The sequence below is a fragment of the Stegostoma tigrinum genome, chromosome 19 (genome assembly GCF_030684315.1).
Source record: "Stegostoma tigrinum isolate sSteTig4 chromosome 19, sSteTig4.hap1, whole genome shotgun sequence".
Lineage (NCBI taxonomy): Eukaryota > Metazoa > Chordata > Chondrichthyes > Orectolobiformes > Stegostomatidae > Stegostoma > Stegostoma tigrinum.
Window position 1 is genome coordinate 30,811,244 of NC_081372.1, and position 15,976 is coordinate 30,827,219.

General features: G+C 39.6%; 1 protein-coding gene across 2 annotated transcripts in view; it reads left to right on the forward strand.

The window, feature by feature from the left end:
* The window catches only part of LOC125461290 (dnaJ homolog subfamily C member 5), a 59,749-nt gene extending 53,195 nt beyond the window's left edge, over window positions 1-6,554 (forward strand). The window contains exons 5-6 of one of the 2 annotated variants that reach the window (XM_048549879.2): window positions 292-407; window positions 4,662-6,554. In XM_048549879.2, the coding sequence (XP_048405836.1) occupies window positions 292-383 (92 nt within the window). In that variant the 3' untranslated portion in view covers window positions 384-407; window positions 4,662-6,554. Of the gene's footprint in view, window positions 1-291 lie in introns of both variants that reach the window. The other variant, XM_048549877.2, reaches the window with a different exon arrangement.
* The last annotated feature ends 9,422 nt before the right edge of the window (window positions 6,555-15,976 follow it).

Here is a 15,976-nt window from a genome sequence, read left to right on the forward strand (position 1 = left end):
GCAAAAGTCTTTTATACTGATGCCATATCCAAATATGGTAAGTAGAACAAACTGCTGACTTGACTGTTTGTTTACATCTTCGTGCGCAACCACAAGTAATCTGAGAAAAATGTGTTCAATAACTGCTTGACTTGAAAGTAAGGATCCTAAATTAAGCGCCTGTCAATGACTGACATGAACCTGAAGAAAAACACTTTTTTGGGGATTTATGGAAAAAATTCTTAAAGAAAAATTCTGTAATTAAATCACTTTTAAATGAAATGTCAAAGCATATCTTATTTTCTTTTACAGAGGGAGACGGAGCAATTGTGGTGCAGCCAACATCGGCCACAGAAACAACTCAGCTGACTAGTGACAGTCACCCCAGCTATCACACCGAATGATTTAACTAAGCCAAGTTTGTTCTTGTAATTAAAAATTATATTTAAAATTCATTTCAACACTGGGTTAGTTAAAGCTATAGATAGGGAAAGAATTTTCACAAGATTGCCTGCAAAGATGAGAGCAGCCACTAACATTGCAGAGACCACCTTCCCTTTTTCTTGCCTTTGCCACTGAACGTTACCTTCATAACAAAATGCTGTAACAACCAGTATTTGAAAATATTAACACTTTTTTTTTGTTTGAATTGCAAAATTTAAGGTGCATATAGGCTGATGTCTCATGATTAACTTCCAGTTGAACCAGTCCATGTAAACAACCAAAGTAGATTCATCTAGAAATCCACTGACACTCCTGTCCTTTCTTCCTTCTGTTAGATTTTGTAGATTGTTGCCAATCATGAGTTTTGTTTTGACTTATTTTTGGGGTGTGGAAATCTGGGTAATTATGGACAATAATGCACTTTGTGCTCAAATTTCAAAGAGTTTGGTTGTGCATTTACTTGTTTGTAACCGGGATGGTGTTCCATTTGTTGGCCTCCAGTTCATTTAAAATTTCTAAAGTATTATTTGCAGCCCAATACTGAGGCCCAAAGTAATAGTGACACCAGGTTATTGAATTGTTGTATTTTGCTACATGCTTTACTGCCAGATTCTGACATTCATGTAATAATCAAAAACTTTGTTGTGAAGTATAGACTTTGTCAGTAACTTTGCTCCAAAAAAAATTCGCCAAAGAATGAGAATTGGTTTTGAAATGAAATTTTTTTTTTAGTGTTATGGAACAAATATTATCCGATTGCACTCATGATCAGTGAGCCAGTGTAAACAATTATGTTCACGTGAAAAGAGCAGGATTGAGACAAAAATTAGGAAACTGTTGACACTTCTAACGTTTCTTGAAAATGACATGGATTCTTTGCTTCATTAAAGAAAATAGAATGCTAAATAACAATGCATGCCAAAACTGCATCTGACAGTTAAAATGCCAGTGCATACTGTCAGCGTGAGCTCTTTTTTTATTATTTGATCTAATTTCCTATCCTAATGTTCATTTTACAAAACCATGTTTCCCTCTGCAATTTCCCTTTTTACCTTGATTTGGTATATGATTGCTATTAGTTTAAAAGTAAACTTCCATAATTATCCATGTCCAGTTTGTGATATGGTGATATTTAAAGAATGACCTTTGTGAGTAAACTTATCTCTATCAACTTAGCACTTTCTGCACAACAATGTTAAGTATTTCGAGTGTAAACAATTTGTGAATCTTCCCTTTATGAAGTTGAAAATAATAAAAACAAATCGGTTCTAAAAGAAACCTAACCTATATGGTGGTAAGTGTAGCAAATGCTAGACCAAGTCCAGAATCTATACAAAGTCAACAATTTTTTTTTGAGTTGATGCTGATTCTTTTAGGTATTTAGATTTTTTTCATAAAATGTTTAAAAGTGCTCTCCATTCATTTTTTAGGAGGTGAATTTGAACTCTGTCCAGACTGATGAAAAATTTATGCTGTTGTCTGCTGACTGTAAAACTTCCAAGTGAAATAAGTCTAGCGCTCAACACAGTTTCTAGGAATTTGGTCTCCCATAACTGGTCAAAAGTCAATACTAACAGACCCTACAATGAAGGTGTCATTCAGATCATGTTAGTTGACATAAGGAAATAACTAAATTAATATTAAGTGTTATGAAGGGACTGATATTTATTAGCACGTTAATATTGAGAGAGCTGGGAGCTGTACCAAAGCAAGGGGGTACTGTGGTTGTAGCTTTTACAACATCAAGCATTGATAATGGTATTGTTTGTCTTTCTATCTTTTCAAGTTTCACAAATGGATCAAGTGTTTAGCACTAGATAGGATCTAGAGAAAAGTTATCCTCTGCTCACTTTTACTCCCTTGTGTTGTGCTGTGTTTTGTTATGTTTGAAATCCACCTTTTTGTTTTCTTGAGTTTGCTCACTTGGGGGAGAAAATGTGTAGCTTCCCAAGTTGAAACTATTTACTTGTTGTTGAAATGAGAGATGGTTATATTTGGCTTAAAGTAAAAGTGAAGCTTAATTGCTCTAAGACTATGAAGTTGCATTAACTTGAAGATTTATTACTACTGAACTGTACAATTCTTTTCCCACAAAATTCTCTGTTATGACATGCTTTATATAGGTTTTAATTAATCCCCATCTTTACTATCCTTTTCACAAATTATCTTCCCATTATCATTGCATTTAAATGAGAAAATTTCTAAAAGAATTAAAATTTGAAAATTGCTCCTTTTACCATTTCAACATTGAAAGACCTAGATTTTGGGAGACAGCATTTTTTTTGCAGCATGAACAAGTTCCAACCCATCCTGAATTAGTTGTATTTCATTTCCTAACCCTCTCTTTGTGGGGAAAAAGTACTGTAAAGCTAGTGTATTTAATTTTGACCATAATTAACGTTCAGCAAGTTTATCTAGATTTTAATAAATGTTGGCAGTCATTTGTGAGGAGGCACTGAACAATTTTCAGAAAAAAACTTGAAATTTTGAAATAAAATCTTATTTTAATTTTTTAAAAGGTTGCACCTTTTAGGCAAATTACTTCAGTACAGATGATTCGTTCCATTGTTACATTGGATGCATGTTCCTTTAGTTTTAGTCTGTATAAAATATAACATCATTAGAAGAAATAAAACTGTGCTGAGATCAGTAGTTTGAACATTGTTACATAAAAGTGAGATTCTGGCAGAACAAATTTGAGTTGTAATAACAGATTTGTATTCTTGAAGGCATGAGTCATTCTAAACATTTTTGTGTTGAAATTTTTATACCTCATTGCTCAAGTCATAACTAGCAGAGAAGGCATATTTATGGTATCACACCTTTTCAGATAGAAAGCAAGAATAAGAATATTTTACTTCAATTGTTTTATTAACTTTATTTTTCCCTTTCAAAATGTACAACTTTTTTGTTCCTGTAGTCAAGTCTAATTCAAACTTTTGTGCTGCTAGTTACAATTACCTTGCATATTGCATCTCCAGGTTATCTGATAAATCAGGGCTCTATTTGCCTGCCCAGGTGTGTTTTAAAAGATTCCATAGCACTAGTTCAAAGAAATAAAATTATTATCTCCCATTTCTTGACCAATATTTATCCATCAATTGATATCACAAGAAACTGATTATTGTCATAGTGCTGTTTGTGGGAGGTTGCTGTACATCAATTGGCTCCATATTTCCTATATTACAATAGTGACCTACCCTTTAAAAGTATTTAACTGGCTGTAAAATGCTTTGAAAAGTATGGAGATCATTAAAGAGTGTTAAGTAAATGCAAGTCATTATTTCTTAACATTAATTCTGCTTAGTGATGTCATTGCTTCTAAATGCTTTTGAGGTGTGGTTTAATCTGATATTTTAGTAAATTTGATATTTTTATTAATTCAGTATACAAACCAAAACAGGTAATATTTAGAAATTGATCCCCTGGAATATGCTTCTGTATTTAAAATGTCTAGACTTCTTCTCTTTTCCCCCCCCCACCCACCCCGGTCAATACCTTGAATAGCATATTGAATTTTAGCAATCGTTAATGGATTTAAGTTAACTAGTTGAATAAAATATTGAAAACTTGCATATTAATTTATAATCAAGGTGATCTAAGTCAAAGTGTGGTCTCTTGTGACACTATGGTAGTGTCCCTATCTCTGAGCTGGAAGATGTGGGTTCAGGTTCCACTTACTTCAGAAAAGTGTAATAACACTTCTAAGCAGATTTATGAAAAATATTTGAGCATAATGATGGAGTAACTCCGGTCTGGCAGTATCTACAGAAAGAAAAAGAGTTAATGTTTTAAGTCATTTGATGATTTTTCAGCTCTAATGTCAAATCTCTGTCAGCGCAGATGCTGCTAAATTTGCTGAATTGTCCAGCACTTTGTTTTAATTTCAGATCTTCGCCATACTCAGAACTTTGTTTTTTAATTGTATTGCTTGATAATCAATGGGAGATATGTCCAACATTGAATGATATCTGTGCATCAAGTTATCATAATTTTAAAATAGATAACAATGGACCGAAAAGACATTGACATGGAATTGGTATTGATATTCACAAGATGTAGTTTAGGAAATGCTGAACCCAGGTGGGCTGTTCTGGAGCAGTCAGCCTAGAAAACCTGGTGATTGCAGCATTTGCTCATCTGACAGCTGTTAGTGTTTCTGTGTGTATAATGTATCCGAAATCTTTTCTTATACCACCTTTGTCCTTTCTGTGTTTGTTTACTGTAATAATTGATAGATATGGAAGTTGCGGTGTCCAAGGATCTTTGAACCTGCTGGCTGTAATAAGGTGCAAGATGGTCTGATCTGCATTTCGACATGTATTGTTAAAAATGAGATATTCATGAATAGTAATACCCAACAATGTGAGCCCTCTGAGCTATGTCCATAGAATTATTCAACTATTGTCCCTAAGCTGGCTATCTCTACAGTTCACTCCTAGTTATGGTAGTCAGCAAGAATTTATTGAAATTGGTAATATTAAATAGCTTGTATGCACTGTTTGTTTCTATTCTCAAAAAAATTCAAAGTGAACTACCACTTCCAGCATGGTTTGCTGCATTTAAGTTAACGTGTGGCTTCAGTCTAGTTGGCTGTCACAGTAGTAATCGTCTGCAGTAACATGTTGAAATGTAATGCTATTGCGCAGAATTTAACTGCTTTCTTCTGTAATGATTCAGCTTCAGGTGCACAAAATATAGGAGTAATTGATTTTTTTAAAATAGTATATCATAAATTTTTTGTTTATATATAGCAATTTTCATGTTATACATTGAAGTTTATATTTAGCAATTATATTGTGAATTAAAAGAACAGATTTTTAACACTCGGTATCTGGTGCCGAATGATGGAGTACAGTACTTTAAATATTTTTGTTCATTAGTCTGGAAGCATGAATGATCTACAGAATCTTGCAATATAGTTAACACATTCCCAAGAATTAGGTAAATGACATCTGAGTGAAGAAATCAGGCACTGAATATAATTATGTATTAGTTTTTTCTGCTGCTTGATATTTCTGAGACTTGTTAGATATGCTAGCATTGGCACAAGGTATCTAATTCAACAAATTTTAGAAAACAAAAGGTCAAACATTCAGGTGGTCTATATGACTATAAATGGTTTGCAGTCTCCTTTATTTAAATAGTTATCTATCATTGTAAAAGTTGCTATATATAGGAGTATAATTTTTATTGTGCCTGCTGGGGATCCTGTGTGACTGAAATTCAGATGAATTTTGCATAGGTACTTCCCTCTTTTATTTTGTAAACATTTTAATAGTGATTATGCCAGATAATAGTCTAATTTTATTAAGCCATTATCTTTATAGAAACATAAAGGAAAGCAAAACTGGCTCATGAAACAAGGATTCTAGCCTGTTTGTATTTGTTGAAGGATGAAAATTTTATGTTGCCTATTGTTGCTTTCTCTCATTGCTCTGCATCTGTTAATTCAATTAAATCCTTTGTATTCTGCAATTAAGTTGTAAAATATAGTGTTGTCTAAATGTTGGTTTCACAGACCAAGGGTGTAATTTTTTGTCTGAAATTGAATCAAGATTGTATGTGTACTTTTTTGTAACATAATACCATGCTGAAAGTTGCATCTACAGAAGAAATGTTTTATCATTCAGTACGTTTATTATCAGTGATCAAATAAGCTGATACTTTTTTTTCCTTAATGGGTTACCAAAATTAAAGTGAATAACACAATCTTGTTTTTTTTTATTTGATGCATACTGCTCTCATTTGGTATAGGGATAACACTGAATTACAGATTGTCCCAGATGTTGTTGAATGTGGCTGCTGAGAAGAAAAATGTAAAGCCAGAATGCATTGTGTGAACTGTATTTGAAGTTTGACATTCTTTAAAATTCAAATTATTGGTGTAAAAATAGAATAAACCATTGTTATGCAACATTTTTGGTATATTCTTTAAGGACCATAGTTAAAATTGATGTAAGTAGATGTGGTTATGTTAACTACAGGACTTGATGCCCATGGACTCCTGTACATAAAATAAACTGTCATGTTTGTTTTAGCATGATTATTTATGTACTGTATTGCTGAAAATCATTGGTAATTTATTTGATTTGCAGTTGTAAAATAAATGTCTGTTGCTTAAAAACAAATGTTTGTATTTGCTTTATTTCCTGTACCTATCACGCACCCATTCTCCTGCATATTTTCTACAGGAGGATGTAGCTACTTACCATGCACAACTGCCTGTTATTTTTGTTGATTTGTGGGGAAGCCTGTAACCTCATCTTAGGAATGACTACTTTGCCTGTCTTCCCCATGACAATGTGAAATGCAATGATGTTGCGTTCACCTAAAGGCTAATTTGCTAACCGTAATCCTAATTCCTTTGCATTTTAGAATTAAATGGACAATGTAATTGCTGGTACACCATTTGTGACTCCTTGGATGCTGAAGCTGTCTGTATGCAGAAAAACTTGGACAGCACCCAGGTTAGGACTGATGAGGGTCAAGCAATATTCATGTCGAAGTAGTACAGGCAATGACCATCTTGAAGAATTTAACTATTACTACTTGACGTTCAGTGGCATTACCATTGTTGAATCCCCCCTATAAGCATCCTCCAAGTTACCATCGACTAGAAACTGAAATGGGCCAGCGAAATAAATACCATAGCTACAAGGGCAGGCTTTTCTGTGAAATTTTGTGGTGAGTAATTCTCCCACCATCTCCCCAAAGTCTGTCCATCATCTGCAAGCACAAGCCAGATGTGATAGAATACCCTTCATTTGCAGAGATGGTGCAACTTGAACAATACTCATGAAGCTTAACATTAAAGGCAGCCCACTTCACTGGCAGCATTGAACATTCATTTCCTTTACAGGTAGTAATGTGCACCATATGAGATGGTCCTCAGTAACTCTCCTAGGCTCTTCCAACAGTGCCTTATCCTCTACCACAGACCTGCCGTCACCTTCACGTTCCCTTCTGAGCCACACTCAGTGTTGATTGGGAACCATATCCCCACTCCTCCATTCCTGGGGCAAAGCAACAGGAACTCCTTTCCCAACAGCTTTTTGGGTGCCCCTTGAACCACTGCAAACTTTGAGGTTTAAAAGGCACTCACCACCTATACCTTCAGGAATCAGTTATAAATAACAACTAGCCAGTGGCACCCACATCCTATGAATCAATTAAAAGTACCAACATCATCTTTCTGGCCCTTTTAGGGGACAGGTCTATCCTGTCCCGCTGCAGCCTACAACAGCCCTCTACACTGTCAACGACACCTCCGACCTTTGTGTCGTCTGCAAACTTGCTGACCCATCCTTCAATTCCCTCGTCCAAGTCATTAATAAAAATTACAAACAGTAGAGGCCCAAGGACAGAGCCCTGTGGAACCCCACTCACCACTGACTTCCAGGCAGAATATTTTCCTTCTACTACCACTCGCTGTCTTCTGTTGGCCAGCCAATTCTGTATCCAAGCAGCTAAGTTCCCCTGTATCCCATTCCTCCTGACCTTCTGAATGAGCCTTCCATGGGGAACCTTATCAAATGCCTTACTGAAGTCCATATACACCACATCCACAGCTCGACCCTCATCAACCTTTCTAGTCACATCCTCAAAAAACTCGATAAGGTTTGTAAGGCATGACCTACCCCTCACAAAGCCGTGTTGACTGTATTTGATCAAGCCATGCTCTTCCAGATGGTCATAAATCTTATCCCTCAGAATCCTTTCTAACACCTTGCAGACGACAGACGTGAGACTTACCGGTCTATAATTGCCGGGGATTTCCCGATTTCCTTTCTTGAAGAGAGGAATTACATTTGCCTCTCTCCAGTCCTCAGGTACGACTCCAGTGGAGAGCGAGGATGCAAAGATCTTCGCAAGTGGCGAAGCAATTGCATTTCTCGCTTCCCAAAGCAGCCGAGGACAAATCTGATCCGGGCCTGGCGACTTGTCAATCTTAATGTTTGACAAAATTTTCAGCACATCAGCTTCCTCTATCTCTATCCATTCCAGCATGCACACCTGCTCTTCAAAGGTTTCATTCACTACAAAGTTGGTTTCTTTCGTAAAGACAGAAGCAAAAAACTCATTTAGGGCTTCCCCTACCTCCTCAGGCTCCACACACAAGTTTCCTATGCTATCCCTGATCGGCCCTACTCTTTCTTTGACCATTCTCTTATTCCTCACATAAGTGTAAAATGCCTTTGTGTTTTCCCGGATTCTTTCTGCCAAGCCTTTCTCGTGCCCCCTCCTGGCTCTCCTCAGACCATTTTTGAGCTCCTTCCTTGCCTGCATGTAATCCTCTCTAGCTGAACTTGACCCTAGCTTCCTCCACCTTATGTAAGCTACCTTCTTCCTTTTCACTAGAAGCTCCACCGCCCTCGTCATCCAAGGTTCCTTAATCTTACCCCTTCTTGCCTGTCTCAGAGGGACATATTTACTCATCACTCCCAACAACTGTTCCTTAAACCATCTCCACATGTCTATAGTTCCCTTACCATGGAACAACTGCTCCCAGTCCATGCTTCCTAACTCATGTCTAATCGCATCATAGTTTCCTCTTCCCCAATTAAATATCCTCCCATTCTGCCTCATCCTCTCCTTCTCCATAGCTATGTAAAATGTGAGGCAGTTATGGTCACTATCACCAAAATGCTCTCCCACCACAAGATCTGATACCTGCCCCGGCTCGTTTCCGAGCACCAAGTCTAGAATGGCCTCTCCCCTCGTCGGCCTGTCAACGTACTGCGTCAGGAAACCCTCCTGAACACACCTTACAAAAACAGCTCCATTCAAATCTTCTGCTCGAAGGAGGTACCAATCAATATTAGGAAAGTTAAAGTCACCCATTACAACAACCCTACTGCGTCCACACTTTTCCAAAAACTGTCGACCTATGCTTTCTTCAATCTCCCTGCTGCTATTGGGGGGCCTGTAGTAAACCCCTAACGAGGTGACTACTCCCTTGCTGTTCCTAATTTCCACCCATACTGACTCAGTAGGCAGATCTTCCTCGACAAAGGAAGCTTCTGTAGCTGTGATACCCTCTCTGATTAGTAGTGCTACACCCCCTCCTCTTTTCCCCCCCTCCCTATTCTTTTTAAATGTTCTAAACCCTGGAACATCCAGCAACCATTCCTGCCCATGAGAAACCCATGTCTCTGTTATGGCCACAACATCATAGCACCAGGTACTGATCCATGCTCTAAGTTCATCACTTTTATTCCTGATACTCCTTGTATTAAAGCAAACACACTTTAACCGATCCCTTGGTTCCTTCCCAGGAAAATCCTTCCCACTAGCTGGTCTACCTCTTGCTACTGCCTCACCTGCATCAACGCTCACCTCTGGTATACAGCTCAGGTTCCCACCCCCCTGCCATACTAGTTTAAACCCTCTCGAACTACTCGAGCAAACCTTCCACCCAGGACATTGGTCCCCTTCCAGTTCAGATGCAACCCGTCCTTCTTGTACAGGTCCCATCTTCCCCAGAAGGCATCCCAATTATCAACATATCTGAAGCCCTCCCTCCTACACCAGCTGCGTAGCCACGTGTTCAGCTGCGCCCGCTCCCTGTTCCTCACCTTGCTATCTCGTGGCACCGGTAGTAAACCAGAGAACACTACTCTGTTCGTCCTGCTCTGCAGCTTCCATCCTAACTCCCTGAAATCACTTTTTATATCCTCAAACCTATTTCTGGCTATATCATTTGTGCCAATATGTAACACGATTTCTGGCTGTTCGCCCTCCCCTTTCAGAACTTTATACACCCGATCGGAGACGTCCCGGACCCTGGCACCAGGGAGGCAACATACCTTCCGGGAATCCCGATCTTGCCCACAAAATCTCCTGTCGATTCCCCTAACTATCGAGTCTCCTACCACGAGTACTTTTCTATTCTGCCCCCTTCCCTTCTTTGCCACAGTGTCAGGCTCAGTGCCAGAGAACTGACTACTATGGCTTTCCTCTGGTAGGTCATCCCCCCCAGCAGTATCCAAAACAGTATACTTATTGCTGAGGGGAATGCCCACAGGGGATCTCTGCACTGTCTGTCTGTCCCCTTTCCTCCCCCTAACTGTAACCCATCTATCCTCATCCTGAGCCTTAGGAGTGACCAACTCCCGATAACTCCTCTCAATTACCCCCTCTGCCTCCCGAATGATCCGTAGTTCATCCAGCTCCAGCTCCATTTCCCTCATCTTTGTTCATGGTAACCCCTAAATAAGGTGACCCCCTTTTTAAAACTATTTTTAAACTATTAACCTATATTCTGACACAAGATGAAAAATCCCCTCAAGATTTTACATGTCTCAAATGTTACCTCTGACTCTTCTAAGCTCCAGAGAATACAAGTATACTAGCTTTTCCTCATAGGACAATTTGCTCATTTCAAGTATGAACCCAGGAACCTTCTCCTCACAGCTTCCAACACGTTAACATGCCTCCGTAAGTATGGTGATTAGTATCGCACATGCTATTCTTGCATTCAATTGCCCTCGCAATAAAACATAACATTCTATTAGCTTCCCTCGTTATTTGGTGTGCCTGCAGAGTTACATTCTGTAATTTGTGCATCACAACATCGGATCTCTACATATCAGAGCTCTGCAACCTTTCACCATTCAGATAATATGCTTTTTTAAAAAATTATTTCTCCCATTATGGATAATTTCACACTTTCCCACACTTACTGTGTTTTCTAGATTTTTGCCCACTCTCTTAACCTATGTGTACCCCTTTGTAGGCTCTTATGTCCTCTTCTCGATTCACTTTTCAAATTATCTTTGTGACATCAGTATTTTTAGCTACCATACCTTTGAGCCCTGCATTCAAATCATCATATGTAAATTGTAAAGCATTAAAGCCCCAATACAGACTCCTGTGGCTCACCACTCATGACAACACTTTTTATTCATTTGTTGAATATGTGCATTGCTGGCTGGCCAGCATTTGTTGCCTGTCCCTAGTTCCTCTAGAGAGGGTGGGGGTGACTTGCCTTCTTGAACCATTGCAGTCGTCCTGCTGTGGTTGACCTACAATGCTTTTAGGGAGGAAATTCCAGGATTTTGACCCAGTGATAATGAAGGAATGGTGACATATTTCCAAGTCAGGATGGTGAGTGGCTTGGAGAGGTACTTCAAGGTGGTGGTGTTCCTGTGTATCTGTTGCCATTGTCCTTCTAGATGGACCTGGCTGTGGATTTGGAATGTGCTGTCTGAGAATCTTTGGTGAATTTTTGCAGTGTGTCTTGTAGGTAGTACACACTGCTACACCTGAGTGTCAGTGCTCGAGGGAGTGGATGCTTGTAGATGCAATGCTAATCAAGCAGGCTGCTTTGTCCTGCATGGTGCCAAGCTTCATGAGTATCATTGGATCTGCATTCATCCAGGCAGTGGGGAATATTCTGTCACACTCCTGACTTGTGCCTTGTAAATGATGGACAGGCTTTGGGGCCTGAGGTAAGTTAGTTGCTGGAGCGTTCCTAGCCTCTAACCTGTTCTTGTAGCCACTGTGTTTATGTAGTGAGTCCAGTTTCTGTTGATTTTCAGGTCAATGGTAACCCCAGGCTGCTGATAATTGGGTGTTTGGTGATGATGACATTATTGACTATCATGGGGCAATGATTAGATTGTCTCTCATTGGCAATGGTCAAAGCCTGGCAAATGTGTGGCACAAACATTACTTGCCACTTGTCAACTCAAGCCTGCTTTGTTTTGGCCAGATCTTGTTGCATTTGCACGTGGACTGCTTCAGTATCTGAGGAATCACAGATGGTGTTGAACATTGTGCAATAATCAGCAAACATCCCACTTCTGACCTTATGATGGAAGGAAGGTCAAAGATGATTGGGCCAAGGATACTATCCTGAGGAACTCCTGCGGAGATGTCCTGGAGCTAACCACAACCATCTCCCTGAGTTTCATGTGTTACTTCAACCAGCAGATTTTGCCCTCAACACCCACTGGTTCCAGTTTTGCTTGGGTTCCTTGATGCCACCCTTGGTCAATTGATGCTGAGGGCTGTCACTCTCACCTCACCTCTGGAATTCAGCTCTTTTCTCAATGTTTGAGGCAAGGCTGTAATGAGGTCAGGAGCTGAGTGGTCCTGGACGCCCAGTTTGGTTCTGTCTTGAGGAGGTTATTGCTGAGTAGGTGCTGCTTTATAGCACTGTTGATGACATTTTCCATCACTTTATTGATGATCAAGAGTAGACTGATTTGGTAATTGGCTGGGTTAGATTTGCCCTGCTTCTTATGTTCAGGACATACCTGGGCAGTGTTTCCATATTGTCAGGTCGATGCCAGTGTTGTAACTGGACTGAAACAACTTGGCAGGTTCTGGAGCACAAATCATCAGTACTATTGCAGAATGTCATCAGGCCCCATAGCCTTCGCAGTATCCAGTGCCGCCAACTGTTTATTGATATCTCATGGAGTGAATTGAATTTGCTGAAGACTGGTATCTGTAATGCTGGGGACCACTGGAAGAGGCCAAGGTGGATCATCCACTCAGCACTTCTGGCTGAAGATTGCTGCAAATGCTTCAGCCTTATCTTTTGCACTGACGTGCTGGGCTCTTCCATCATCAAGGACAGGAATATTTGTGTAGTTTCTTCCTTCAGTGAGTTGTTTAATTGTCCACTGCCATTCTCAACTAAATGTGGCAGGGCTGCAGGGCTTAGATCTGATTTATTGTTTGCAGGATTGCTTAATTTTGTCTACCCCTTGTTGCTTATGCAAGTAGTCCTGTTTGGTAGCTTCATAAGGTCGACATTTTATTTTCATGTATGCCTGGTGCCGGTCCTGTCATGTCTCCCTGCAATCTCCATTGAACCAGGATTGATCCCCTGACTTGATAATCGAGAGGGGGAAATGCTGGGCTATGAGGTTGCAGATTGTGCTGGAGCATAATATTGCTGATGTTGATGGCCCTCAGTGCCTCATGGATACCCAGCCTTGAGCTGTTAGACCTGTTCTAAGTCTGTCCCATTTTGCACAGTGATAATGCCACACAACAGGATGGGGGTTATTCTCAATGTGACAGTGGTACTTCATCTCTACAAGGACTGTGTGGTGATCATTCTTACCAATACTGTCATAGACAGATGCATTTGGAACTGACAGATTGGTTAGGATGAAGTCAAGTATGTATTTCCCTTGTGTTGGTTCCCTCACCACCTGCTGCAGACCCAATCTAATGGCTTTGGCATTTAGGACCCAACCAGGCTGATCTGTAATACTGTTGCCGAGCACTCCTGATGGTAAACTTTGAATTCCCCACCAGAGTACATTTTGTGATCTTCCCATCCTCAGTGCTTCTTCCAAGTGTTGTTTAACATGGAGGAGTATCAATTCATCAGGCAAAAGAGGGCAGTACATGGTAATCAGTAGGAGGTTTCCAGCCCGTGTTTAATCTGAAACCATGAGACTTCATGGGGCCCGGAATTAATATTGAGGACTCCCAGGGAAACTCACTCCTAACTGTATACCACCATGCCAGCACTTCTGCTGGGTCTGTCCTAGCAATGGGATAGGACATATCCAGGATGGTGATGGTGGTATCTGAGACATTGTTTGTCACGTTTGACTCCATGACTATGACTATGTAAGGCTGGTGACTGACTAGTCTGTGAGACAGCTCTCCCAATTTTGGCGCTAGACCCCAGACATTAGTAAAAAGGATTTTGCAGGGTTTACAGGGCTGTTTCTGCCATTATCTTTACTGGTGCATAGGTTGATGCCAAGTGATCCAGGCAGTTTCATGTCTTTGAGACTTTGTAGCAACTGTTACAACAGAATAGTTAGCTAGGCCATTTTGGATGGCAGTTGAGAGCCAACCACATTGCTGTGGGTCTGGAGTTACATGTAGGCCAGACCAGGTGAGGATAGCAGACTTCTTTCCCTGAAGGAAATGAGTGAACCAGATGGGTTTCCCAACAACTGACAATGGCTTCAAGGTCATCGTTAGATTCTTAATTCCAGATTTTTTAAAAATTGAATTCAAATTCCACTATCTGCCATGGTGGGATATGAACCTAGGTCTTCAGAACGCTAGCTGAGTTTCTGGATTAACAGTCTAGCCATAATACCACTAGGCCATCACCTCCTGCTGCCAGCCTGAAAAAGTCCCATTTATTCCTACTCTTTGCTTCCTATCAGCAAGCCAATCTTCTAACCGTGCCAATATGTTAGCCTTTACACCATGACCTTTTATTTTCCATAATAACCTATTATTTGGCACTATATCAAATGCCTTTCAGAAATCTAAATCCAAAGCATTCTCTGGTTCTCCTTTATCCACAGCATAAGTTAATTCTTCAAAGTACTCCATTAGATTAGTTAAACTTGATTTCCCTTTGACAAAACCATGTTAGCTCTGCCTGATTATAATGCACTTATCTGATATTTCTGTTACGACATCTTTAGGACAAAAAAATACAACACCAGGGTATAGACCTATGGTTTTATTCAAGGACACAAGCTTTCGGCATCTTGCTCCTTCTTCAGGTGTCAGTGACAGAGATGTGGCAAGAGAAACAGAATTTATAAGCAAATGACCAAAAAGCACTCCAAGTTAATACACAGCCAGATTCCAAACAAGGCCTCACATCTAAAATGTATTGTGTGACCTGAGATGTCACCTCTGGTGTATTGATAAAACCTTTACTTATCTTGGGGCAGGGGCTTGAAAGAAATTCTGGAATTTGCATATTAATCCTTTCTAGCTGAGTAAACATTTAACAGCCTTCTTAAATTTGTTCAATACATTTACATCAGTTCTATGACCCTTTGATTTTTTGGTTATTCTGTGTCTGATGCCAACTCTCTCACTAACACCTGAAGAAGGAGCAAGACTCCAAAAGCTTTTTCTTGCCATGTGATTTTTGACCTTGTTTATCCCAAGTCAACATTGGTACCTCCACATCATAACATGTTTAATAAAGCTTTTAACGTTTTCCCTATGGTAGATATTAAGCTAACTGACCTTTGTTTTGCTGCTTTCAGCTTCCCTTTTTGAAGAAAGGAGTTACATTAGCTATTTTCCAATCCAAAGAATCCTTCCCTGAATGTATAGTGTTTCAGAAAATTCAAACTAATGTATCAATGATCTCAGTAGATATTTCTTTTAAGACCCTGGGATGAAAACCGTCAAGAGCCGGGGACTTGTCTAGTTGCAGCTCCAACAATTTTCTCTATAATTCTCCAGAAATTGTCATTTTCTTGAGTACTTTTCTCCCTTTCAATTTCTGATTAACAGCTATTTCTGGGATGCTACTTGTATCCTTTCTAATAATACTCAGTTTATTTTCCCCCAGGGTAGAAATGTCAATTGCTTTAAGGTAAAGGGAGGAAAGTTTAACGGAGATGTGAGGGGTAAGCTTTTTACACAGAAGTGCCTGAAATGCGCTTCCAGAGTAAATAATAGAAGCAGATACAATAGCAAAGCGTAAGAGGCATCTCAACAGATACATGAATACACAGGGAATAGAGGGAGCCAAATCATGTACAGGTAAAAGATTTTTAGTTTAGAAAGGCATCGTGGTCATTACAGACTTGGT